Source organism: Haplochromis burtoni, unplaced genomic scaffold (genome assembly GCF_018398535.1).
Source record: "Haplochromis burtoni strain Fernald_Lab_line unplaced genomic scaffold, NCSU_Asbu1 Contig_86, whole genome shotgun sequence".
In the NCBI taxonomy this organism is placed as follows: domain Eukaryota; kingdom Metazoa; phylum Chordata; class Actinopteri; order Cichliformes; family Cichlidae; genus Haplochromis; species Haplochromis burtoni.
The window spans coordinates 1,276,602-1,304,363 of record NW_024582447.1 but is presented as its reverse complement, the minus strand read 5'-3'; the positions used below and the strand labels follow the sequence as shown (position 1 = coordinate 1,304,363).

At 41.4% G+C, this 27,762-nt stretch overlaps 3 protein-coding genes across 3 annotated transcripts in view; 1 reads left to right on the top strand and 2 right to left on the bottom strand.

Annotated features, from left to right (window-relative positions):
- The window catches only part of LOC102302123 (cathepsin L), a 16,422-nt gene extending 13,674 nt beyond the window's left edge, over positions 1–2,748 (bottom strand). The window contains exon 1 of the mRNA XM_005925747.3: positions 2,689–2,748. Coding sequence (XP_005925809.1) covers positions 2,689–2,748 — 60 coding nt within the window. The remainder of the gene's footprint in view (positions 1–2,688) is intronic.
- A 2,099-nt stretch (positions 2,749–4,847) lies between these two features.
- Positions 4,848–9,281, bottom strand: vgll2b (vestigial-like family member 2b). The gene is made up of 4 exons (XM_005925655.3): positions 8,874–9,281; positions 8,117–8,459; positions 5,757–6,203; positions 4,848–5,291 (listed from the first exon to the last, which is right to left on the bottom strand). Exons 1-4 carry the CDS (start codon positions 8,958–8,960, stop codon positions 5,248–5,250), a joined length of 921 nt encoding a protein of 306 aa, XP_005925717.1. The 5' UTR covers positions 8,961–9,281; the 3' UTR covers positions 4,848–5,247.
- An 8,096-nt stretch (positions 9,282–17,377) lies between these two features.
- Positions 17,378–26,147, top strand: ythdf2 (YTH N(6)-methyladenosine RNA binding protein 2). The gene is made up of 6 exons (XM_005925656.3): positions 17,378–17,588; positions 17,810–17,834; positions 19,043–19,122; positions 20,018–21,715; positions 24,267–24,332; positions 24,653–26,147. The coding sequence occupies exons 1-6, from the start codon at positions 17,562–17,564 to the stop codon at positions 24,674–24,676; spliced, it is 1,920 nt and encodes a 639-aa protein (XP_005925718.1). The 5' UTR covers positions 17,378–17,561; the 3' UTR covers positions 24,677–26,147.
- Positions 26,148–27,762: the final 1,615 nt, after the last annotated feature.

Here is a 27,762-nt window from a genome sequence, read left to right as displayed (position 1 = left end):
AGAAGCACCTGTGGGTGTTGTAGAGCTGTCTGAGGAGTTCTTATATAGCCAGCTACAGTTATGACTACAGTATTCCAGTCAGGTGGCTGTCAGCAGGTCACAAAAAATGACACATGAAAGTCAATCACTGAAACAGACAAAGGTGGAGTTATACATTAAGAGGAGGATCACACGATGACACTGTTTTGAGGAAATATTTTAGTCAACCTAAGCAAAAACACCGAATGTTACTGTCATGAATCCTGTTTACTGCTTTTTTCTTTGGTTTTTAGGTTTTTTTGAGGGCATGATCAGTTTTGGTTTAGTCATATGGATTCACGTTCAACAAACACCATATGCCTGTATGTGTTATTGTTATGTGTTTTCCCCTGTAATCTGTTTCCCACCACAAAGAGATGGGAAGTCTCCAAAACGAACAACAGCAGAAAAAACAAACAAACAAAAACAAAGCAGACGTACAGAAACAACACAGCGTGTGTGCTAATGTGTCATCCACCTGCGAGCTGAAACCTTAAGAAGAAACAGATTACATCATTCTGGAAAATATGCAAAATCCTCATAGAGGTGCTTTTATTTCTTGAAATTGTAGGTGGCACCTCAGCTAACACCCACTCAGTGAATGTTGTTTGATGAGTTACATGAATGATCAGGATGTATTTGAAGTGTTACCCCATCTTTTTTCTTCTTTTAGAAACTGAAATGATGAAATGATGTATTGTCTTCATATGTACGCATATAACCTCTTGCAGACTGATTAAAGTCTCTAAATTTTCCCACAAATATGGAATTTCTGTCCCCTTTTGTCTGAAAGTTTTCTTAAGGTTTTGAGCTACGGTGCAAACAAGCACACAGCCACACACAACTTCCGATAAACTCTATTCTGAGTTTGATATTGTTTGATTTATGATTCATGCGGGTTTCCACTGACAGTTATTCAACACTTCCTTTCTGTTTCCACAAACACATCCTGTTTTTAAGCTTGACTGTAAGGCCTGATTTTCTGGGCAAATCCCTCCCATCTTTATCAGTGCAAATACAAAAATGTGCATTTTGTCTTTAAATTCTTCCCTGTAAGTAAGATATCAGCCCTTTTTTTTACTGGCAATTTATCTTCTGTAACTGACGTCTGTCTGTCTGGCTGACTAGTGGTCACAAGGCTTTCAGTGTTACGATAGCCATAAAGAAGATGTGGAGTGGGTGGGAAACTAAGAACTAAGCAAAAAGTTTACAGATTTCAAGGAACTCTTATTTTAGTTTATGTCATGCATCTGACATCCCAACTGAAAGCACAGATATCAGTATTTTGTACACAAGATTGGGGTTATTTCTGTCAGAAAAGTGCAAATAGTTTGAATTCTAATACCTCTGGATCAATAAAAAAAAACAATATGCTGTTTTCTTTCTATGATAGAAATGCATAACTATTGCTACAGTGCAGCTTTGCAGTAGTATTATAATGCTTTATATATTTTCAGCAGTGGCTAATGTAAGGCATGAGAGGACAGTTCATTAGTGGTAGAAGAACACAGTTTTTGTTTCGTTTTTGTTTGTTTTTTCACTTAAGTGAAAGTAATACTACTCTGTAAAATATATTTAAAATTAAAGCCTGAAAGTCAAAATCCTCTAAAGTGAAAAAACCTATAATGTGTGAAAAAAAAACAACTACAGCTGTTAGTATGGGAACCAGACAAATGTGTAGAGTCATGAAAACTATTCACAATAGACGATCGTAGACAAACATGAAGATTGTAATAGATAATAAAGTTATCTTTTTATTATTATTTTTTATTATTAGGAAGGTTGATTTTATTGATTTTATGTGTTTAATTATTTTATTATAATAAATAAATGTCATTATTTTTTTCCTGGGGGGTGCCATGTCTCCCAGCTAGATAAATTAATCTCACATAGTATTAAAATGATTTGTTTTTATTGTGAAGTCCAGCAGAAGTGGTCAGGTGCAGCATAGCGTGGATGCATAACAAGTGACAGGTTCACCGTGAGTCAGCACAACAGCAATTACGAGGATGGAAGTTCACAAATCAAAGTTTGCACATTTTTGTCTGCTTGTTTCGGGAAAAATGTGGAAGTAAAGCATGTGAACATGTTATGGTAAATGGGTCTAGGGACTTATCTGGAAAAATTAAAAGTGAAGAAAAAAAGTTTTGTGTGTGTTCTGTGATTTCTGCTACCACTTGTTTATACTACATCACATGTGTTTCTTGCTTCATTTTTATTTGTCTCCTTTAGCTTGCACATGATGATTGTATCAGTTAGATATTAAAAGTTAAAACAGCAGGAAAGTCACATGTTTAAGAAATTCAGATGAGTAAAGCACAAAACTCAAGTTTACTGTGTTTTACACTCAGTAATCAGGTTAAAAGATTCCAGTTTATTTAAAGCAGGGAGGATGACAGTTGATCACTGAGTGAATCATATGATTATTAAAATAAAAGTTGAAGATTTGGATCACAAACATGTAGTAAATCTGTATTTGTATATAATGTGCCATTTGACTCTAGAACCTGTATCATGTGACTACCACCAATGAGCCATCATATGACTATTGTTTTGAATCTGGGTCAGCATAGGGTTTGTCTTATTATAAACTCTTACTGAAACCAATGCATAGTGCAAGTGAGGCAATCAGTGGTTCTCAGAAAGTGCTCAGTAATGTCGGCCACTAACCTTTGCTCCCATATGTTGAGATGTTGTCCTGAACATGTTGTTCTCAAATTTCTGTACCATGTTTTTTACACATGATTATGTATTATTTTTTATTAACAGACAGTCTGTGCACATTTATGAAAATGTCTTTTCAGTGTAATGATTATATAGCTGGAGCAAATGCAAGGTTTTTTTTTAGTTAGTAGCTATTGATAAAGCTATATATAATCAACCAAGTAATCAACAGTGACCTCTGTACTAAGAGATACTACTGGTCAAATAGTTATAAAAAATGAGCTAAAGTAGTTCATGGTTTTGACAGTTGATCTGACAGGTGCTCTCCAGTAGTCATGGATAAATATGCAAAGCAATTTATTCGCTCAAAGAAGAAGCTCATGCTATTTTTTAATTCTTAATTTTGTGTTTTCATAGCTAGTTTTAGTTAGCGTTGCTGTAAAAGCGCCATAAACTGTGTCTTGGCTGCATTACAGCAGCTCAGCCTGTTGTAAGTGTGCCCTGTAAAACCTTTATTTGTTGTTGGCTTTGCAGTGCTATAAACACACCAGGAGATGTCACTATTTCATTTGGAATATTTCAGTTTACTAACAAACATGGAAACCACCAAACCAAATCCACTTTCTGTTAGTAATCAAACTAACGAATCAGTAATTAATCAAATTAAGCTACAACTTTAGGTTAAATCAATTTTAATTTTAATCTTGGTGTTATCCATAGTGAGTCAATTTATGCCTTCCTCATACAAACTACACTTGAATGTGCTGCTTCACATTATGTGGGATTTATTGACAGCCATGTACTGTAATGTGACAATATCTGTGGCTGCACACTTACTATGGATTAGATCCTGGAGGGTAAAAAAAAAAGAGGCTAGTGCCAGCAACAATACTAGCATGAAAAGGCTGTAAGGTGGTTGGAATGGGAAGCTGAGAGGAAAGCTATCCCTGGTAAACTCTTTTAATTTTATTACTCTACATGTTTCCTCAGATTAAAGCCAATCACATAGTTGGCTGCTCTCTTAAGGGGGCGAGGGGTCACACATAACAGCCACGAAATTGTGACGGTGGCCAAGACTGGCATACCTTAGGGCATAATCTGATTATCAGATCAATAACACAGCAACATTTGGTGCATAGCTGGGATGGCTGGCTTCTTCTCTGGTTACAAGTGGCTGGCATTTGCCACTCATTCCCACTTTATAGGTGACAAAGTGTGAATGCAAGCAGGAATTCAAATGGAAGGCCTTTTAAATAAGACGAGGTGCACAGCCTAACCTTGATCACATCTGGCTCTGCTACTGTATCTGGGAATCAGACAGCTATGAAAATGTCAGGGCACCCAACAAGTGTGCAAAATTAGAAACAGACCGAAAAGCCCTCATCACAGATATGTTACCTGACACCCGGAGTCTTCCCATGGAGCCAAATTTCTTCAGGCTAATATTAGTATTTATTATCTAGAACTATTACTCTCTTATATTCATGTTGCTAACATCGTTCAAGGTAAACATTTATGAGATGTGACAATGAACCATAAAAATATTTATTGACATCACATTCTTGGACACGAAAAAATGAGCACACCGAAAAAATAATCCCACAAATATTAAGAAAGCCAAAATTCAAAATTTCCACGAATGACAGAGAACAAAAGGACTAAAATGGAACAGCATCAAATTGAAAGTTCAGTTTTACCTGATAGTTCTGAGCAAACAAATCGTGGTAGATGCGAGAGATATTCTCCACATAAGATAGATGATAGATCTGGTATGGTCAGCTTTATCACCTCTTTTAAAATATATATATATATATAAAGCACAATCAGCTTGACACAAAAAAATTCAGAACACTGGCCAACCTAATATTTTAGAAATGCACATAAACACCAATAAATATAAACACTTTATTTCAGAGAGCAGTATTATATAATAACAAACACAAAAGGCCTCATGATAACAGTCACAGAGCTTAAACTGCCATAATTGCTGCTCTTGTTTATCACTGAATGTTGCATTTGTGAAATGCAGATAAGTGGATAATGAAAACCACTGTACCAACACAGAGCATGAGACAGAGATAACCAGGGACATTGGAGGAAATCCCTACTCTCTGCTATTCATCCCTCTGTCCCTCCATTCATCCTTCCATCTCTCTGTCCTCTGCAAAAAAAAAAAAAAGTCTGTTGTGATCCTGTCTTTCTCAGTCCAAACAGGTCACTGTGGCTCCCACCTTGCCAAGGTCTGTGCAGTGACAGCAGAGGGAGACCAAAAGAGCTGAGAAAAAGAGAGCAACAGCACAGATTACAGACAGTTCGGACACTCTCCCTCTCTCGCTCCCTCTTTCGCTTTGCTTTATCTCCATGGTGCACACATGTCGACCTGGAGCAAGGCTGTATACTGGCAGGGGAGGCTAGAAACAGAGTGAAGGGGGTGGGTAGATGGGGATGCAAAGTGTGTATGGTGGAGGGGGGCGGGGGATAAAGGGACCTGCTGCGACAATAGCAAAGTAGGTCCAGGGACTAATTGGATCTGGTAATGGCTGGTCACTGTGACTGAAGGGCTCGTTAGAACCAGTAGAGCTCCTTGCCTTTCTTGTGCTGCTGGAGACCTGAGGGGAAAAAAAGAAAAGGATACAATGAGGAGGACAATGGTGAACACAGAACACAGGTTGTCATGGAGTCTACTTGTGCCAAACATCCTGTTTTTGTGGGGTGGCGGGGCTCCTGTGATGATTATGATGTGTTGTGTGCATTTGTGAGTGTGTCTGCATGCGTGGGAGTGTCTATAATGGTGACTGGGTTATTTAACTTCCTGAGCGTATATATGTTTGCATCTGATCATTTGTTTTCATATATAGAGCATTACAGGGGCTGAAAGCTGGTATAGCAGTGTGCAACAGAGTGTGGGTGTTTGTGTAAATGGTTATTTGACTGTATATTATTCATGAATCTTTGATATTTTAAAGTCAGGATTGCTTGGTGTGTTGTGTTGCTAAATTTAAAGGGATGAAAGTTCAATCTTGCACTAAAACTGCACTGTACCATCCAAAAGCCTCACATGGTTGAGTGGTTACCTGCATCCATGTTGAGGGCCAGGGTCTGGCTGACATCTCCTGGGGGGAGCAAACTGGGCCATGAGGTAGCGGGCTCCAGCTTGCTCACTTCATAGTGGCTTGGCAAGGTGGGAAGATGTGGTGGCCTCACGGTAGGCATGAGTAGGGGCCCATAGTGGGGCTCCAAAGCCGAAGGTGAATAAAGTTCATGGAGAGGCCGTGGGGGGCCGTAGGCTTGGGCCTGAGGATATCCCCAGCTTTCTGGTGGGTGAGGGTGGGAGTGTGGATGAGCGTGTGGATGAGGATGAGCGTGTGGGTGCTGCAGGCTGGGGTGTAGCCCTGATGCGTACGGGTCCATGGAATAGGAAGGTGCACCGGTCTCACAGTGGGAGCGACTCTGAGGCGAGGAGTAGTTACTGTCCCAGAAGGATGGGGGGAAGCTTCGTCTACTGCTAGGCGACGGGGTATCTAATAAGGGAAGAGGTGGGAGAGAAGAGGTAGGAGGAGGCACAACAGTCAAACTTAGGCCAAGTCATGAACTGTTGCACAACTGCGTAGTGAATTGAATTGATTTATAGAAGCAAATGGAAAGGCTGGAGCTGTGCAGGAGGAGCAACACATACTAAAACATAGATGTCACTCACATGACTGCTACACCCTCTGGCCCAGATATCTTCCCCATTGGATCATACTGTCACACCGTCCTAGCCCCAACAAGACACAGAAATAAACACAACCACGTTCGAGCAGACAGAGGGGAGTGAGCGCTAAAGAGAAAGGTAGAAAGCGCGATGTCCCTATACCCTGGAATTCTATATAAGGCAGGCGCTCTGACCTGGAACGAGCCCAAGACTCACGGGGTCTTAAATCACTTGCTGTGGTGACATCTCTCACTCTCCTGTCAGCTCACTACTTTTGAAAGTCTCACAACACACTCAAGCCGACACAGACACACACACACACACTCAAAAAGCAATTCTAGCCCCGTTCTAGCACCCGCCAACCCTCTCTTCTGTCTCCTGCACCCCCACCTGTTGTTTTCTCTGCTCCCCCACCCTCCTCGCCCTTGACAGAATGTCAGCAAGCCATTATATGTTTTTAGCAGTATAATTTTCCCATGGGATAGTTATATGAAAAAAAATGCCCTATGCATCCCCCCAAGAGGCAGCGTTTCCCACTGCCCATATCACAATGACCGCAACTTATATAAATCTGACTGGCAGGTGGGCAACTGACTGAGCAACCATTGTGGGGCAAGAGCTGGAGCAAGAGACAGAATGGCAGCCATGGAGACGTTTGAAGGGGATACCACAGCGAGGCTGTGCGCTTACGGTCATGTATAAACATAGCATCTGTTGTGAGGCAGGGAGCGTGCACTGGTGCTGAAATGAAGACGTCCGACTCAACAAGGAAAGAGACTAAAACCGACAGAGCAACAGAGTGAGTAGACGCTTTAGGCCCTACATGGATATCCAAGGGATATCGTCAAGCTGGCAGCAAAAAAGAACACTGGCATCTTGAAAATATTCATTTCGACATTTTTGTTTACTTTACATCCTGGTGCAATCAGATTTAAAATTGTAAAAAGAGGAAAGGAACATCTTTACTTAACACTAATTTGAGCTTTTATAGGATTCTCTGGATGATAGTTATGGATTATCTGTACTTGGTATTAACATAAGCCACAATAAACTCATAAATCCATAGCGTTTCGTGGAGATAAAGTTGCCAAAACATACTGCAATTACAGAGTCATATTTAGACCCGGGAGGCAGATATTAGAAATCTGACTATAGCTAGGTCTGATTTTGGGATTTTCACAGACAAAACCAACAATGCACGCTGACTCTCTTGTGTCTTTTTTAAACCTTTTAGCCTGGAAGAGTCAAAGTAGACCCATTTGACTTCCAACTGCTCCTAACCTTCCTGACCCGATGCCCCGACCTTTCCAGGGACAACTTTTTGAACAAATGAGCCCTTCAACTGACCAAATTACCTGTGTGACACTCTGCTGCGCTCCCTGTCAGTTCACCGTGTGTGGCCTAGAAATCTCATGCAATATATCTCAACTGTGACAAATATGCCACCTGTGCTTCCCTAAATACATGGGAGGAGGATTTAGTTAGGAGAAACCCAACAATTGTCATGTAAACACGCCTAGAATAAATTAGTCTATTAAAGATTTGATAAAATTGATTGGTGTTGCTTTATTTTTGTGCATATACTGCACAAATTAGATTTTTATAAATACATCTAGAAATCTTTTGTTTTTTGTTTTCAGTTTCTTTAAGAACACCAAACATTCACTATGACTTTGTATTGCTGGTACAAGGACCTTTATTTGAGTCAAATAATCTTTCTGCATGCACAATGAAATTTACCTGTTCCCTGATGCTCTGGTGCTCGACGTTTGCCCTCACCATCCATATAGGAGCTGAGGGCTCTGGAGAAGTGCTCATCCACAACGCTGCTGATGTCTCCCTGGTAGTAGGTGAAGAGGACACAGCGAGAAGTCAGGTATTCTGCCTCGGGAGCTTCCTGCTTCTCTTTGGGGCCTTCTTCTGGCCTTGAAGCCGCAGGAGTATAGGAGGAAGAAGAGCTGGATGAAGCAGAGGAGGAAGTTGATCCTCCAGTGCCTGGGCCCCCAGACATCCCCTCGGGGCCGTTGGGAGTGTCCATAAAATCCCGGCAATGAGATGAAGTGCAATTTAGACCTGTGGCAGCCTGGCGCGGTGTTAGAGGGCAGGGAGAGGAAGAACAGGGAGAGAGCTGAAACAGGTGTTGCAGAAGACAGTTCTGGAGCTGACTATGAGACATTTTGACACGATGCTCTTCTTTGTATGAGGCAGCACTGGTATGTGTAATCTGTGTGTGCGTGCGAGCTGCTGTGCGCTAATTAGTGGGTGCAGAGTGACTTCTGTGCTTGGTGTGACATGTACAGATATAAAGAAAAAATCTCAATAAATCAAACTAATTCTTAAATCACAAACTTAAACAAATAAATAACTTTTTGAATCGGGTTGTTTGCTTTTACGCACAAGCTGCATAAATTAGCATATCTGTTAACTAGCACAACAGGCTCCAATACTTGAGATGAGAGTTATCACAAGAACGTTTCCACATGTGCTCATTTCTTACCTGGAAGTTACTGATAAAAGCGGGAGCAGTCGGTGCGTACGATGCGTAATGTCCATAGGCTGGGTACATAACATCCAAACAGCTCATGGTAAATGAGCGATGTCTTCAATGCTCTGTTGAAACCGACCTTAGTGAGAGAGAGAGCGTCAACATTCCGTTTATGTCGGAGAGAAATGAGCTTCTTAGTCGCCGATCAGTGCACAAAAGCCCGTTCCAGGCTCGGCATAGTCACTCCAGGAGGAGCGCACCTCTCCGCTTTCATTGCGTGCGCCACACAGCTGCGGTACCAAAATGTGGTGAGGTTTATGGAGCAAGCATGAGGGTGTCCTGTCCTGTACATCTTTGTGTCAACCCCTCCCACCTTTACCAGCTCTCAACACCCCACATCACCGACATTAAGACTCCCACTGGCATAACATCTATAACAGATCGCTTTCGAGCAAATTTGACACACTACTGAAATTAACTGCCTGATGGGTGTAATCGTGTAAAAGCTCATTTAAAACATATAAGCGTAAATTATGTCAATATTTGTGAATATAAAATTGAAAGAGTGGGCAAGAGTGTATTCTAGAAAAGCTGTAAGCACACAGTAAATCATTATGACTCCAGACCATCGTAATCCTGGTGTAGAAAAAAAAGGGTTAAATAGAATGTCATCTAGTTACACAAATAGATTTGGATGAAGTCACTGAGCTTTATAACTGGCCACACAACAATGAGCACATGATACACGTGGTTCAGCGATTTTTTTATTCGTCTCCATGTACTTTGGATACTTAAAAACTTTGTGTTCAGTCCAGGTCGAAAGTGTATCCATGGTCTTAAAACAGCTATCGGTTGCCAAGCAAACCCTCAAGTCATCTGAAGTATTTAGTGGGTTCCGAGAATGACACATAGGTGTCAACTATAGGTTGCATACACTGGTCATACCAGCATAAAGGAGAAAGGGACTCTGCACAAATCTATGACAAATTATCACCTATCAGAAGTGCAAATAAAAAGATATTTTCACACACACTAACACAAACAGTGACAATCACAAGCACCACAGAAACACGGAATTCAAAACAACAACCATTCAATGTAAAGAACACTTTTTCCAATAGTGCAGCCTCTTTTGCTTGTTTTAAGTGTTTACAGGTGCCTGATGTTTAGGCATGCCAGTCTTTTTGACAGGCACTTCAGAATGCCTGGGAGAATAGTGTGGAAAGTTCGCAGAATTCCATGGACGAGTGTCAGATGAGGTGGAATGTCTCTGATGTATGCTAGTGGATGAGCTCCTCTGGAAGTTACATCGTTCCTTTGCTGCGTTCTCTAGATGCAGAACATGACCAACATCTTGCTATGCATACATCATACATACTGTGAATAACTGGTAACAGGTTATTGGCATGCTAGTTAATCAAGTATGCTCTCAAATAGCAGTGGATATGCTTAAATATGTAAGTTTTCTCTTTTTCTATCAGCTTTTAATCATTATTATTTCAAAGCTGTGTGATATAATTCTCTAATTCACAGCATTGTATATAATCCCAAGACAGCAAGAGAAACTCACTTTCTAAACCACGTAAGTATTTTAATAACCTTATTTGGGCATTAGCCCTGCTTCCCTGCTTCCAGTGCATTGCCCTTGCAGTAAGTTGTGGAATAGGGGCTACCAGATCCATGTGCATGCAGGGTAATGTAATGCAGGACACCACAGGAGTCAAGGAGAAAGAGAGTGATGCAATGCTAGAAAGCTCACTGTTACACCAGCGTGATCAACAGCTGCAGCTGACGGAAGGGAAGGGAGGCCACTATTAGTATTAATGGCCATGACTAAATTTCTCTGTCTCTGTAACTCTTTCTGTCTCTGCTCCCCCCACCCCTCCACTTGTCTTCCCTAGTGATACACACACCTTATCTCTATTTAATCACCCTGTCTTCCCCAGCCATAGCCAACCCCTGTGCACATTTGCGATTGCGTGTATAAGAGAGTGCTGCTGAGTGTGTGTGCACACATACATGTGGCCACATTTGTCATCAAGTGACCAAACTAGGAAGACAGCGAGAGAGACAGTCAGCCTGCAAGAACATGGCATTGGTCCCAAAGTCCAAAATTTAGTCAGCTGCTTCATTTCTTTTTGTCAGTGATATTTAATAGTGTATGCCAAACTCTATGCATGGGAAGAACAGTGTGCACACATCTTTAATTTATCTTGTGTGTGTTTCTGAGGGGAAATGTGTTTGGTGGTGTCTACATTTACGTGTATAGGCTGAAAATAAACACAGGTTACATCATTCCTTGTGACCCCTCAGCACATTTAAGCCCCGCCTCTCTTAAAAGAGGTCTGACCAGGCAAAGTCTTTCATTGGCTGAGATTTGCGGGCCGGCTGAGGTAGTAATGGCAACCAGGTTTTATTTAGACCACTATTCAAATTGCAACACCACCATTAATAGTTTATACTCTGTGCTAGAAATACCTGAGAACATTAAAGAAATAATTGTGAATGCTCCGTGTACCACTGTCTTTTTAAAGATCACTGAAGTTAAACTGTCAAAAGGAATATAAAGTTTATTAAGATGTAAATGCCACTGAGGAAAATGTGATCAGTAAGCATATGGTGATGGTCTGTAAAGTGGGGCTTGCAATATGAACCTGAAACCATATAACCTACCTCCTGAAACAACAAGTCCTTTATTAAGGTCTCATAGTGGCTTGGTCCCGAGGGGGTCGGCCCCTCAAGATTCCACTGTTGTTTATATGCTTCAGTGAGTATGTGTGCCTGTGTGTGCGCGTACGTGTGTGTGTATATGTCCAAGACAGAGATGTACAGCTGCCCCGTTGTCCAGTTCACAAACTCATCTCAGCTGTTCAAAATCATCACCAAGTGTCATCAGAAACACAGACACCCAGGCACACACACACACACTCACACATGCATACATACAAAGGGCCACATATGGACAGGTCTGGCTCATTCAACCTTCTACACAAATGTTGGTGATAAATCCTCTGTGATAGAATGTGCATGTGTGCAGCTATTTTCTTCGTCAAACAACCTCCGCTTTGTCTCCGCGGACCACCGAGGCCCAAGTTTCCAGAGTTTGAATCTACAAGTTAGTTAAAGAAAGTTAAGAAACATGCACAAATTTACCGTTTCAGTAGAAATCACATGCATTTGGCATTAATCGCCATTTTCCACAGCAGTGTTTACAGTGAATATAGAATGTATTTTATTTGAGGAAGTCTATGGTTTCAGGAGCCTACAAGTTAAAAAAAAAATCAATTCTGTCGCCTAAATGCATCTCAGTCTGTCAACAATTTTTTGGTCTTAAGTTGTACATTACAATTCAATGTTTACAGCAAATTTTTCTGTATTTCTTGAAATATTTAAGAAATAATTTAGAAGGTACCTTAGATAATCATCATCATATTACACAACTGCCACGCCCCAAAATGATATCCATTTTCAGGTAATAACGCAATCAGGGAGCTGTTGCTCCTTCCAGGACTAATTTACAAGAATTACCTTCTTGAGCAAGCAACCATGCAATAACACCAGTACTGTTGAGGGCTGGGAAAAACGCTTTCACAAATTTAAAACCAAGATTTGATTTGCAAAGAAATCAGCAATAATGTTTTGGTATATTTTTAGAATCAATGCTCTTAAATATGCAAATCGCTGGTTATTTAGAGGTACACAGACAGATATAAAGGCTTTTTTAGAATATATTTATTAAACAGATCTGTAATACACTGACAGAAAATAAAATTTCACTATTGCTGGGGAGTCAATCATACAACTAGCAATGTGCTCCCTAGCTAAATATACTCAATTCCCACTGTATTGGAGGCTAACCTTATTAAATGGGTAGAATGTGAATTAACAGCATCCTCAGAGAGCCTGACAAGTGCTACATTGCTAACATCCTATTGCTGAGACAATTTTGCCGCCACATAACTGCATTGGTCATCGGAATGAGGCACACAAAAATACAAAATTACAAACTCGTTGAAAAGCACACACAGATATACAGTAAGGCCAAAAGAAAACATACAGACACAAGAAAGATGCACACAGGACCTCTCATCTGAGCATGTGGGATTGTCACCTTACTGCCTGACATTCCTGCTTCAGGGTGCCAGCAAGGCCTGCAGTTAGAAGGGCAATGCTGGTGGCAAGGGGGTGGGGGGAAAGAGATGCGGAGAGTGGACAGAGGGCAGAATCAGAAATTTGTCGTGTCACATGGTCAAACAGGGAAGATTTACGACAGATTAGGTTTCTCATCAGCAGCATAGTGTTGTGGCTTTAGAATGACAGGTATGGGGGTGAGATCAGACTCCGGCTTTAGTTTGTACACCCTTTCTGGCAACTGCAGCCAGTGTGACTGGCTCAAGATGGCAGTGTTGCGGATGGTAGGCATGAGTAATGCAACAGTCTTTCCTTGTGCTCGGTTTAACATCGTTCTCAGTGTTTACATGTGAATCTGAAAATGCAGACGTGCCAAATTCATAAAGAGTACATGCAGAGACTGACACAAACTTAGACAAATTAGGTCGAAAAACAACAAGACAAACTTTCAAGAGAAATTCTTGAAAAAAAAATCTCATGCAAACATGCAAAACAGAGATTAGCAGTTATTTAATCATTTCTCTCTCTTCCTACTCTCAGGAGCTATGATTTACTCACCGGTGACATCATGGAGACCACAGCTATTTTTATTGGCTGGTAAGCAGCCAGCTCTTTGCCATGCTATGCCACCTGTCCAATCCACAGCAGTCAACAAGCCCCAGGGGGAAAAAAGTCAAGCACCCAAAAATGATTGAGAGATGAAAGGTGGAATATGAGACATGCATGCCATTCTACTGTCCTAGGCATGTTTCACAAGTCAAATGTCTTGTCACTGCTACTGGTTTGTCATCCCTATTTGCATTTGTTCTTCGTTAAGTCTGCTATATTTCCCATTCTTCAACACTTATCTGCGTTACTTCATCTCTGGAGTAATGGCTTTTACGCTGCTCTTGGACCATCGCTGACATTGTCTGAGCTGCAAAGATGGGGTTATTCCTGGCCCTGTAACGTGACTTCTTAGGTGCAATTTAGTCACATGCCACATACAGTAGATTGGGGTGGAGGGGGTCACCATTTCACTCAAGTGCCCTGCATGATGTTAACTATTACAAACTAAATATTACAGAGGCTAGAAGCTGGTGACATAAATGACTGTAGATAATACCACATGTTTTGGAAGATTACAGTTTGTTAAAATATATTAAAAGTTGGTCTTGAGATGAAAATGACTCTGGGTCTTTGAATGAGTGGGTATATTCTTAATTAGTTTATAAAGGATGACTTACAAGCTGAGGCAATATCAATATAGACACATTTGTAATTAGTGTCACTGAGTCTTGCATGGTCAAAATCAAACACATGATAAACACATAAAGAAAAAGTTAACTTCAAGAAAAGGATCTTCTTGTGAAATGCTTTTTATACTCGTATAAGTGAGCAGAGTTCCTTTATAATGGAACTCATGGGCAAATAAGTGTAGGATCATTTGTGATAATTGGATTTCTTGGCCTTGCCACACACACGAAAAAAAAAAACAACAACTTGATTTTAGTGCCCAAGTTAAATTGAAAATTCAGGATTGTGTCTAGGTGTCCATCTTGTGGCAAGAGCATGAAATAGCAAGTACTAGTGTTGGAGTATTATCCTCTGAAACAACACTAGTGGGTGATAAAGACCTAGAAAACTAAATAGTGTCTGCAAATGATGGACAACTGGATGATTTGGTTTTTGTCAGAGGAAATCAAAGTTTTGGTTTATTTAGGGAAGTTCCAAAGAGTTTCAGCTGTCTTTGCATGCCCCAAAAAGTACATTCACACAGTACTCAGTCAGTACTCACAAAGTACATTCATTCATTCAGAGGCTCAGCTTACAACCAGGCAAACTAGGCAATCGCTAAGTGCCCAGGGGTCAGTGCATCCCCAAGGACTGACAAACTTTAAAATACAGTAGTAGCAGTATGCAAAGTTTGCAATGACAATAGTGGAGCCACACTTGACTCCACTCACTCTGTTCCAAGTAGCCTGTGTGATTCAGATTACCACAAATCAACAAAACAGCAGTGTAGTTTTGTAGCGACGAAAGAAAAACAGCAGTGAGTGCAGCAGATAGCAACAATTACATACAGTCCCGATCCAAAGTTTAAGATCACATGAAAAATGGCAAAATGGCATTGTGTACTGTAGCGTTGTTCAGTTGAAAAACCCAGTCGTTACCACACAGACAAGGGCCCTCAGTCATGAGGGATGCTCTCTGCAACATCTGGACATAGCCAGCAGCCGTTTGACACCCCTGCACCTCCTGAAGCGCCATTGTTCCACTGAAGGAAAAAGCATCCCAGACCATTATGGCACCCTCTCCACTGTGCCGCGTAGAAAACATCTCAGGTGGGATCTGCAACGTTGGAAACCATCAAGGTTAAATTTTTCTCATCAGAGAATAAAACTTTCTTCCACTTTCAATGTCACATGTTTGGTGTTCTCTTGCAAAGTCCAAACAGTCAGTTTTGTGGCTTTCAAGGAGATGAGCCCTTTGAAGACATTCTTTTGTTTTTGAAGCTCTTCAGTCTCTGATGTCTGATGGTTATGGAGCTGCAGTCGGCACCAGTAACTACGGAGCCCCGCAGGGGACATGGGAGAAAAAAAAATTAGGACGGACTTTTGCGAGAACTCGCAAAACTAACTCGGGATCTCGCAAACGTTTTGCGAGATCTCGCAAAACCAACTCGGGATCTCGCAAAAGTTTTGCGAGATCTCGCAAAGCCGTATTCTTCGGACGCCGGCTCGAAGCCGACCGGGAGGTCGAGGCACGATGTGCCGGGAAAGCGGTGTTCCTCCCGGCTGTAGTAGGTCTCGAGCTAACGGGAAGAATCCGGCTAAAACTTTTGCGATGCAAAAGTTTTGCGAGATCCCGAGTTTGTTTTGCGAGATCTCGCAAAAGTCCGTCTTGATTTTTTTTTCTCCCATGTCCCCTGCGGGGCTCCGTAAGTAACAGCCTTGATTTGGGTTGAGAATCATCCAGTGTCTTGACAGACAGGCAACTGGATCCTCCAGCTGAGTGTTGGTGAAATTTATGGGGGTCTTCCACTTGACGTTTTTGTTCCATAACTCTCAGGATCATTTAAGAAATTCCAAATGTCTTACTGCATCCCACCTCAGCAGCAATGGCGTACAGCGAGAGATCCTGTTTATGCAGTTCAACAACCCAACCAAAAAGGGAGAGGTTTTTTTGCCTTTGCCATCAGAAAGTCATGACAGGGTGACTATCTGACAGAAAATGATAATGAATCCACATTTTTTGCACAGATTTAGCCTTTAAAGGCATGTGGTCTTAAACTTTTGATCAGCTGTAAAACAGCCTGTTTCAGTTTAAGCGCTGTTTTCAATAAACTGCATGCTAAAAAAAACATGTTTTTTCTCTCTTTTTTCACTCCCATTTCTTCTTGTTGCAAGTTGAAGCTCTACTTGGAACCTTTTTATAAGATCCAATCAGGTAAAATGTGATTTTTTTGCCATTTTTTAAGTGGTCTTAAATTTTTGATTGGTACTGTACAATATTAAATAACTAAACTGCTGCCAGATTAGCCTTAACTTTTGGGTGAGAAATACTTGCTACCCACTAACGTCACAGTATTTATTTTGGTCTCTTTGACATTTAATATTATTTAGCTAAGCTAGCAGAGCAGCCAAGGGTGTCCAGCTGTGGTGGCTGTGACAGTGAGTGCACAATTTCTTTTAATGATGTCAGATTTTTTTAAACCATAATTTTAATGAATGGTGGTTGAAGGGGCCACCTGTGAATTTTTGCCTAAGGCCACTATAGACTCTAGAATCGGCACTGCATTCATTCATACCTCCAACCTGTACAATCACAGACTTCACAAGCTTGTAGCTCACACAGCAGCTCCCCTGGGGCAGGCTGGGGGCTTCTCTGAAGAAACACGTAATTTTGCAACCCACAACATTCACTCTGGGGCAACCTTCTGCTCTACTGATTTGGAAAGCAGTGCAAAAACAGCATGAAAATGATTTAAAGGTGCAACTGTTTCAGCAGTGAATTTTGAAAATAAATTCCTGGGTAAGTAACAGTTATATAACAGATTAGTTTTTAGGATTTTTAGATTAGAAATCCTGATTTCCTGATGTGGTTTTGTTTATCAGAATCAGAGAGACTTTATCAATCCCAGAGGAAAATTGTTGTCATAGCACCACACATTCAGCAACCATCAAGCACATATATATGAAACATAAATAACATATTTATGTTATATTGTATATTGTTATGTTGTATTCTACATCCTACAGTGGTTTTATAAGAAATTTATATCTCAAATATCTTTCAGATGTTGATGTTTTATAATGAAAATAATAGCCTCTAACATCACCCTGGCTCCTCCACACCAATGGGGGGCGCACGTTTTTTGTAAATAAATACCATCGTGGGTTGACGAGGGCCGCCCAGCCATGTTGAGGAGTCTGTCAAGCAAACTGCAGCCCGCCATTGTGTAGAACCAGGCTCTGTAGAGAGATAAGGGTGCTTGGCTGAAACGCTTCAATAGCTTGATAATTATTTTACCCTGCCGCTTTTATTTAGGAGTAAATACAGTTACACAGGCTCCGGGGGGGAAAAGACATGTCAGCCAGCAGTCTTCTTGAACAGGTAAAGAGAGGTATTTTCTGAACATTTACGGGGGCCAAATTTCTCAGCATCGCGACGGGCTAGCCAGGATAGCTTAGCTCAGAGGCAGCGGCTCCGTAGTGCAGTAGGCCTGACCACCTGCTAAAGGAACTGACTGCTGAAAATATATCTCTTCATCTATTTTTTCCCCTTCCTCTCTTCTCATAAATCAAACCTTCATGAATCACCTGGACCCAATCCAGAGACCGAAAGGCCAAGCTAATAAAGGTAAGACCAAATATTATCTAACATTGTCGACTTGGGTTTGAGAGAGTGCGAATCTTTTTATGTACCTTTCGCTTTAGAAAATCTTGCGTGCGCGAACGCGATAGCTGGCTTCCTAGCTGCTCGGGTAGAATGGGCCTCTGTGTACACGATTTAAAGGTTTTCATATAATTTATCACTTGAGTGAAACGCTTAATGATACTGTGTTTCAGGTTGGGATTTTTCAGGCTTTAAACAGAGCAATTTTGAGTGTCCTTTACATCCCAGAAATCGCACAGGTTCCCACAGGTAGCTTCAGGCTAGCTGTCTCCAGAGTGGCTAACTTTAAATGGCAACATGATACACATGAGCATCCTTTTCCTGGTTCTACTTTTAATGCCTTTTATCACCCATAGTTGCGTGGAAAACACCTTACTGCTCAGTGTCTTTAATTATCAGACATTATGAAATTTCTTTTGCAATATTAGGGCTACAGGTGCCACCCTATAGCACGCTGGCGACCTGGCTAATGTTAGCCAACTCCGTCAAGTTGAAAGGACTCTTGGCGCTCGTTAACATGGAGACGCTAGCGTGCTAATGTTAGCTGGTTGCTAGGTTAACCAAAATGACACGTCTTCCGACATGCTTTTCCTGTGTCAGAAAGGCCCTCGCGCTTTCCCATCATTATGCTGTCAGTCTATAATGTTGAATAAACACATTGAACAAATAATTTTTATTTTAATTCTATTTGTCCCTTTCTCCGAAAAGCTCCGACAATCTCGTGTTTTCCAGCACATGAACATCACCTGTAACAGAGAGCGCTCTTTAACTCGCGGGGGGGGGGGCTCGCTCGCACGCACACACTACTCATCTACCTGCATTTTAACATGCATTTTTCTCTCGAAGTGATGTCAGTATTGGTTTTATCTATTATTTTAATGTGTCTATTGCTGTGGGAATCTAAATTTCTTTAGTGCTCTTTTATGCCAGTATTTGACTACTTCCAAGTCCATTTAATTTTTCCTGGGCCTGATTCAAATAATTGAGCATACTGTGTAATCTGAAGCATAGTGAGCAATTATTGCTTTTTTCCCCCTTGTTCTAATTTCAGGGAGTGGTTTTGTTATGTAACGAGTGGCGTTGGTGCTGATGTTAATTGCCTGATAATGTCTAACCCATTGTACCTCTGGGGTTGCACAGGCCTGTTAACACAAGTGTTGTTTCATTTACAGTGCAAAACGGAGCTGTGACCCAAAAGGATACTTTGAATGACGATGAATTTGAGCCTTACCTGAATACTCAGGCCAGACAGGTAAATGTTTTCCCAGTGTGTGAGGTTTTGTCTGAATCTTTCCTTTTTTTTTTAAGTAGTCTGTTACTGGCTTATCCTTAAATGTTCTTAGTTGAACACAAATCTTTTTTGTTTTATTGCACTAAAATTCAGATAAATCTGATAAGGGTTAAGTGAAATTCTGGTTTAAGGAAGTTAAAATGGTGATGTAGAGATCAGCTGATATTCTCTAGCTTGCATCCACGACAAGTTTCATGACCGTGCATATCAGAATAAATATATCCTAGTTACTGGAATCTTAGCACATCTGTTAAACCCAATTTCAGCCATATTATTAATTGTAAGTAAACCTATTAAAAAAAGGTTTACTTTGCACATTTTTGTGTTTTGATTACGAAGAATATTAATGTGCATCTCTTTATTCACCTTGGATTTTATTGCTTTAATTTTTGTTAAATGTGGTTGTTCCCTGTGCAGTAACTAACACACGTACACATGCACTGTGAAGTGGGCTGTAGAGGAAAATAATAGAGCCTGTCTTTTGGTCCACTCAGAAGAATAGCTGTCCTTATCTTCTTCCAAGACACTCTAAATGGTGGTGGGGGAACAGTTCATTGTTTAGTTCTGTTTATTTATAGATGAGTTTAAAGGAGGAATAGTGAGAGGATTGTTTACATTGTTGTCACAATCCGTGGTGAGCAGTGACAGTTCAATTACTTTACTTATTTTTACTGTGGTTTCACTCCCTGGATGAAGAACCAGTTGCGCTCATGTTAAGAGGAGTGTTCAGCTGTTAATGTTACAAAATATGTTGCTTTAATAATTAAATGCTAGGGTGCTTTTCCACAATTTTTTATTTATTTTTATTTTTGTTCCCCCATGTTGTCACTAAATCACATTTTTCTATTCCATTTAGAGCAATGCCTATACGGCCATGTCGGACTCGTACATGCCCAGCTACTACAGCCCCTCCATAGGATTTTCCTACTCCCTGAATGAGGCAGCATGGTCCACAGGTGGGGATCCTCCTATGCCTTACCTGGCCTCCTATGGACAGCTGAGCAATGGGGAACCCCACTACCTCCCGGACGCTATGTTTGGGCAACCAGGCCCCCTGGGGAGCAACCCATTTCTAGGTCAGCATGGCTTCAACTTTTTCCCCAGTGGCATCGACTTCTCAGCATGGGGTAACAACAGCTCTCAGGGACAGTCGGGGACACCGCAGAGCTCTGGCTACAGCAGCAGCTACGCCTATGCTCCCAGCTCACTTGGAGGTGCCATGATTGATGGACAGTCCCCATTTGCACCTGCTGCCAACGAGCCCCTTAACAAGGCACCTGGTATGAACAGCCTGGACCAGGGCATGGCGGGACTTAAGATAGGTGGTGCTGCTCCTGGTGGTACCGGGGACTTGGCGCCTAAGGTAGTTGGCTCTGGATTACCCGGTGGGGGTCCACTAGGCCCTGTATCATCTGTTGGACCTCCCAGCATGCCTCCTGTCTCAATTGCCCCTGCCAAGCCTGCCTCTTGGGCTGATATTGCCAGCAAACCAGCCAAACCCCAGCCCAAGCTTAAAACTAAGGGTGGCATGGCTGGTGCTAATTTGCCTCCTCCGCCCATTAAACACAACATGGACATTGGCACTTGGGACAACAAGGGCACAATGCCTAAAGCCACCACTCCTCAGCAGGTGCCCCCTATTCCCAGCAACGGGCAGCCGCCCAATCAGGCTTCCCCGCAGCCTGGAAGTACTGCTGTGGGGAATCCACAAATGCCCCTGAGCAATGGACAACTGGTTCCACCTGTTTCCCAGATGGGTCAGCATCAGCTTCCACCCACTGGGCAGCCAGGTATGGGTCAGATGCCCCAGCCTCCTCTCTCCCAGGGTGGCCCTCCTCCACCAAGCCAACAGCAACAACAATCTCAACCTACCCGCTGGGTCCCACCACGGAATAGGGCCAATGGATTTGGGGATACGAGTGGGAGTGGTACAGGCCAGTCACCTCCCTCTTCTTCAGGAGTGGGTGTGGTTCCAGGGGTCCCTTCGGAGCCTCACCCAGTTTTAGAGAAGTTGCGTATGGTCAACAACTATAACCCGAAGGACTTTGACTGGAATCCCAAGCAGGGCAGGGTGTTTATCATCAAGAGCTACTCCGAGGATGACATCCACCGCTCCATCAAGTATAACATCTGGTGCAGCACGGAGCATGGCAACAAGAGGCTTGATGCAGCTTACCGTTCACTGGGTGGTAAAGGACCACTTTATCTTCTGTTCAGTGTCAATGGGAGCGGTCACTTCTGTGGTGTAGCAGAAATGCGCTCACCCGTGGACTACAACACGTCTGCTGGCGTGTGGTCGCAGGACAAGTGGAAGGGTCGTTTTGATGTGCGCTGGATCTTTGTTAAGGACGTTCCCAACAGTCAACTGAGGCACATTCGACTGGAGAACAACGAAAATAAGCCAGTGACCAACTCTCGGGACACACAGGAGGTGCCACTGGACAAGGCCAGGCAGGTGCTAAAGATCATCGCTGGATATAAACACACCACTTCCATCTTCGATGACTTTTCTCACTACGAGAAGCGTCAGGAAGAAGAAGAGTGTGTGAAAAAGGTAACAAAGTCACTGTTGAATAAAGTGAATGACATAACAAATGAATGAAAAACAAGTGTGATCTTCAAAAAAGGTGGAGTGTTTGAAGCCTGTGTATGTGTGTTTGTACAACATTGATGTTATGCATTACAAAGAAACGGTACAATACAACCCTTTACAGATGGGCTGAGAGCTGATTTTCATGTGCTTATATGGATTAGAACAATTTGTCATCTTTTCTTTTTTTCCTTTAGCTTTTGTTATGTTCTACCTGTTAACAGTCACATGTAATGTTCTACTTTAAGAGTGGACAGCAAGAGAAAACATTTACAAAGATAAAATGGATAACATGCATGGTGTTGTGTAATTATAGCAACTTGATCAGTGTTATCTTGTTCACAGCTGAAGCTGCTGTGCTGCTAAAACTATGAGAGATGTTGTCCCCTTTACTGCTTTATGATATTGATAATCTCTTTAGCTTATTTGAGCATGAAGGTAGCAGAGCAAAAATGGAAAAATGTCAAAGGGAAATTTGTTTTTAAGTTTATACTGGGATCGTTCAATGGTTTGTTTTTTCTAGGGTTTCTTTCTTTTTCAAGCAAGCGGTGCGTTTTCTTTTTCTTTTTCCTTTCGTGTTTTACTCTTTTTTTTTTCTCTTTTCTTTTTTGACTACAGATGCATTTATCAGTTACTTAGTCTTGATGCCAAAATAGAGACCTTGTCTTTAGTCAGTTACTAAATCCAATACCTGCGTTACTTTAATAAGCTCTGTTACGAAGAGCACCAGGTATGACATAACATTGCTTTTCTAGCTAACTGAAATGAAAAGTAAAATATGTATCGATTAAAATTTACTTAGTTGTCCGTTATTGGAAGGATAAATGTCAATGGGACCTCTGCCCTCTCCCACTAAAACTCAAAAGGGGGTCAAATAAAAAGGTGGGGAGGAGGGAAGTGAGTGCTTAAAGTATTTGTATGCTTTCATGTCCGTCAGATGAGACATGTGTTTTGTCATTTTTAATCATAATTATTTTGCCTCCCCTGTTAGTTTCTCTCTTCCCGTGAGCCCATCCTCACACATGGAGTTGAGAAAACGGGTGAAGGAAAATGTTACTCACTTTGGGTACAACTCATGCCACTTTCCTATTGTCAACTCATTTGACCAGTGTCAGCTGGATCACAGCTAAGCCACAGACTGGTGCAAGCACACAAAACTTGTTGGTGTAGTAAGCAAGAAATGACTCCATACTGCCAGCCCTTATTTCATCTTAATTGTGTGTTTCCTCTTTGGCAAATGGATTACATCCAAAATATGGGCGTATCAAGGTGGAGACATTATTTAAATTTACATAAGCATACTCTGTATTGGAAATTACACTCACCTGTCTCCAAATGCTTGTTGATTTTCTATTTGTTGGGTAAATCTAGGGACAGTTGTTTTATTCAGTGTCATCTTTAAGTTTGCCTTCAATGAAATATACTGAACCCCAAGTGTGTGTGACACAAGGGTGGGGATTGTTGCTTGGATTATTTATTTATTATTATTGGTGAGTGGATTATTCAGACAGAGCATATCAGAAGAATAATGAATGGCGAAAAGGCAAGCGGATACTGGTAACAAAGATCCACAATGCTTAACATCTGTCATCATTGTTGGGCCACAAAGCACCCACATAGCAGTGTTGAGCTGGAACCTAATTTAAATTAGCCTCTTAATTATTTTTTTAATGGTGTGCACTGGCATTATATAGATGAATCTCTTGACATGGTTTTGCATTTTATTTTTCAGAACTGCTGTGATTGGGGAAAAACGCGTGTAGCTTGCTAAAAACCCAAATGTGCTGCCTGGAGGTTACCACTTAGTATCTATGAGCTTGGATAGATTTAAATAGAACTAAAATAACAAGAGGAAAAAAAGCAAAAACTTTTATATTTTTCATGAATATCTTTGTCTACACAATGTTTATGCTCAAATACGTAAGCTCGACTATTGGTGGAGGTGAATTTGCAGTATGTAGTTTATATTAAATTTTATTGGGTATTTTGGCTTTCTCCTTCCTCGCTTGATGGCAAGACATCTGTTCAAAAATGAACTGAGAGCATAACTGCTCTTTTGTGGTCTCTGTAAGAAAGGGAAAACCTTTTAAATTTTATCCCAGGTGTTCGAAGTCTTAAAAACAGCATTTTAACCTGTGGTGATTTGTTCATTTTGAGTTATGTTTACACCCAGACTTGAAACTAACTGAGCCACTTAATTGAGGACAGTAAACCTGAATTAATTGCTTACTGAAAAATAAAAAATGATAAATGCACATTTGAAGAAGATTCATCTAGGGTACATTGTCTTATATATGTCAGTTTGAGATGGACAACATTTGGTTTTATCTATTTTAATATCTGTTATCTGTATATAGAGTTATTGATATTTAGCTGTTGAGCTAGGCCACTCAGAATCTGCTCTGTTTCTAAGTAATCCTTTGGGCCAAATTACTGAATGATCTTACTACAAAGACCTGGCTCTTTCAATCTGAAGTGCTTCAGTTGTGCTCAGTTTTTGCTTCTTTTGTGACAGGTGGAGGTCCAAGGCAGTGAGCCATATCCCAGCAACCCAAACAACAGAAGTCATTACAGGCTTCAGGTAACTGTATTCTGAAGAAATTTAGCCTGTTTTCATACTTTGAGTCTGTGCCACTTGGATATTTTTCACATACATTACGTAGTTGATATTTTGGTACCTGTAACGCTGCTAAGTTATCGAGCTTTTCCTCCTTGAAACCCACATCTGTTTAGGTTGTCGTTTGCAAACAAGAGCTGTGGTTTTATGAAACTATTAAAATGTGTATTAAGTGGATGCCCACATTTAACAAGAGAAACTGGAAGGATCTATTGCAATGTGCCTATATTTTGTATGATGTAATTTCTGCTTTGTGTGTAACACGCTGTCCTTTCATGTTCTAGGAGCGCCAAGGACGAGTCAAGTAACAGTTGGTGCTTTGGTCAAAGACTGCAATGGCCCCCTTAAAGCCCTCTACCCCATTACGTCATTACATCCAGATCTCTTAAAGAAATTCTAATAGGGGTGAAGAATTAACAAAGGACAGAAACTAAATGAAGACTTTGATTTCTTTTGACTTTAAAGACTTACTTTGAACTTGTAGTAAAAAGAAAAGGAAACAATTATTCATAGGACTACAACTAAATGCATAGCATCATTAGGTGATTTTTTTTTTTTTTTCTTTGCCCTCCCCATTCCACTACATATGCTTTCTCCCCTTGTATGCTGCTTTTTTTCCTTTTTGAAATGAATGGATCAGCTTGTTTTTTGTTTTGTTTTTTTTGTTTTTTAAATGGTCCAAGAGCAGGTCTATAATTCTCACACAAACACACAAATCAAATAGAAATTGTAGTGTTGACTAATAATAGTGTCCCAAAGTGGAAAAATGGGCTGTTTGTCTCATTTTCTTTGTAACCCCACCACCACCCCACCCCAATCTGTCTTTTGAGGATGCTCAAATGTTCAACCGGGACCCAGCAGAGTTTCCTCCTTGGTGGATTTTCATCGTAGGCGTATGCCAGCTACGCTCACTCCAGAATCTCTCTACACGCTTGCCATGTTTTTGTTTGAGAGGACTGCAAATGTTCAGAAGGCCCTTCATTTTGTTTTCCCAGTGTGTTGGATGGAGTGTGTGGGGTGGTAGGGTAGGGAGGATCTAGAAGGGGATGGAAGAGGTTTAAGAGTTCGAAAGTAAAAGAAATGTTAAGTTGATAAAACCTTGCCCACTGTATAATTTTTAAGGTCTTTAAAAAAGGGGCCCTCTGACAGTCTTTGGACCTAATTTACCCCCCCCTTTTTTTTTTTTTTCTCCTTCCTCCTTTCTATTGGACAAGTTGATTCGTTGTTGCTATGGGCTGCTTTTTTTTTTTTTTTTTGTTCTCTCCTTCCTCCGTTTTCTAAAGACAGTGATGCGAGTGGTCTTGACCCACTCTTTCTATTAATCAGTTCAAAAGTAATAAATGTGGTATATTAAGCAGAACGGTGTGCATTCCCCTTGTTTGGAAAGCAGTTTTGTCATGCAGCATGTCTGTGTGGGTTTTTTTTTTTTTTGTTTGTTTGTTTTCCCCTCCCCCCTCTCATATGGGTATCTGAATGTTTCTTCCTGCCATTCTCCATCCTCCAACACCCCCGCCCCCCCCTTTTTATTTTATTTTATTTTTTTAATCCAAGCTTCGATCCACACTGTGCTGCCCTGCATTTCTTACCTCTACTTTCCAAACCCGCCTTTGTGCTACACACTCCCGGATTCCCGTTTCTGCTCAGCCAACCATACATACTATATCACAATCAGCTTCGACCATTTTCAGAATGTCATTGTTGGTGAGTAAAAAGCGCAAGGTCCTCTTTCAGAACTACTGGCTTTTATTTGTGGCATAATAAAGATGCTCCACGAAGTCATGTGTGGTTTCTCATTGGGCTTTGCTTCCCCCCCTTTAGTAGGTTGTTTATACAGACTTGTCTGTGTGCATTGTCTTTGTGCTGATAGCAGGCAGGAATGCCATTTGGGATGCACAGTAAGATTGTTTTTAGTGTTTTGTTTCATCTGTCGCTGGGCCAGACACCACTTGTATGGTCTACTGGCATAAAAGACTGCAGGTGTACAGTGGCAACACATGATTTGCAGCTCATTGTAAAATGAGCCTGATCGTCTTTAGTTTCCGATTCTACGCACTCAAAGGGAGCAAAGAACCGGAAAAACTGGGTCCTCTTACCTTTTGATATGGCGGAAGTAGAGTTGAGGAAATGTGATGTGCAGCTGTTTAACGTACAGTGCGCCATTTTCTCTCCTTTGCTGCTTGCACTGAACATAGCAGACACAAGAGGGCGACACAGGACTATTTACTGACGCTTCAAGATGATCAAGGACGAGGATTTTCAGCCTGGGCTCGATGGCGTTCCGAAACTGGCCTCAGCATCAAGGGCCTGCTGTGACTTTATTTGCTCTGAGATTCGTTGGTTTTATTCTTCCTGGCAGTGTTTAGTTTTTTGGTTTTTTTTGTTTTTTTTAAATCCTCCAAAAGTTACTGATAATAGAAATGGCACGTGCTCTTTAACCCTCATATTTTGTTTTTGTGAGACCTTAAACGCTGCCAACAGCTGGATAAAGATATGTAGTCTACAAAATTTCAAATGTATCTTTAAAATTGAAAAGCTGGCAGACAAAATTAAACGATTTAGCCCATTTCTGCACAGATAATGTAAACACTACAAAAGAAAGTCGTCGGTTTTTAATGCAAAACGCGTCCAAAGAGCCGTTCAATATTTTTAGAGCTTATGCGGCTTTACATCAGTCTTGCAAACACTGAAAATGTGGTATGCTGTAATTGCGAAACACTATTACTACTTCTTTATTTGCAGCCATACACGTTACATTCATAACTGACTTAACATAGATTCCATAGTCTGTCAAAAGAATATACCTCATAACGCTTTTATTTAAAGGAAGGGGTCGTTGCTTCAGTTCAAGTCCTCTTTCTTGCACACTGCCTGGAAAGCTGTAAGGACCTGCTGGTGTTGGACAACATAACTACAATGTGCTCAGTGATGGGCTTAAAAATAATATATATATATTATTAAAGTACACAATGTAACAGAGAGAGGCCTGAGAGGAAAATATGAGGCGACACGGGCAAGCATCCTTTTGCTCTTTGGGATGAAAGTGCGGGGTCTGTGTAAAAGAACTGTGTGTACAAAGATAGAAGTAGCCTGCGAGGATCTGTGTGTGTTTGCGTGTGTGTGTGTCGAGAGGGAGGTCGACGGCACGTGTCGTGTCTGCGTGGAGGGTGCGTGGCAAACATGCTGCCTCGAGGGGATCTCCCGTGACCCTTATCTGCGCGTCTCTGGGGACGCCTTTTAGCCCCTCCTGGGATGCAAATGAGCGGCCATAAAACAGAGGCAGATACTGCTACAGAGCCGGTGGTGGAGGAGAAGAAAGGGAAATGGGACCAAGGGGAGAATGGAGTAGGAGGAGGTGGTATAGAGGGGGGTCACCACACACATCTCAGCGCGCGCA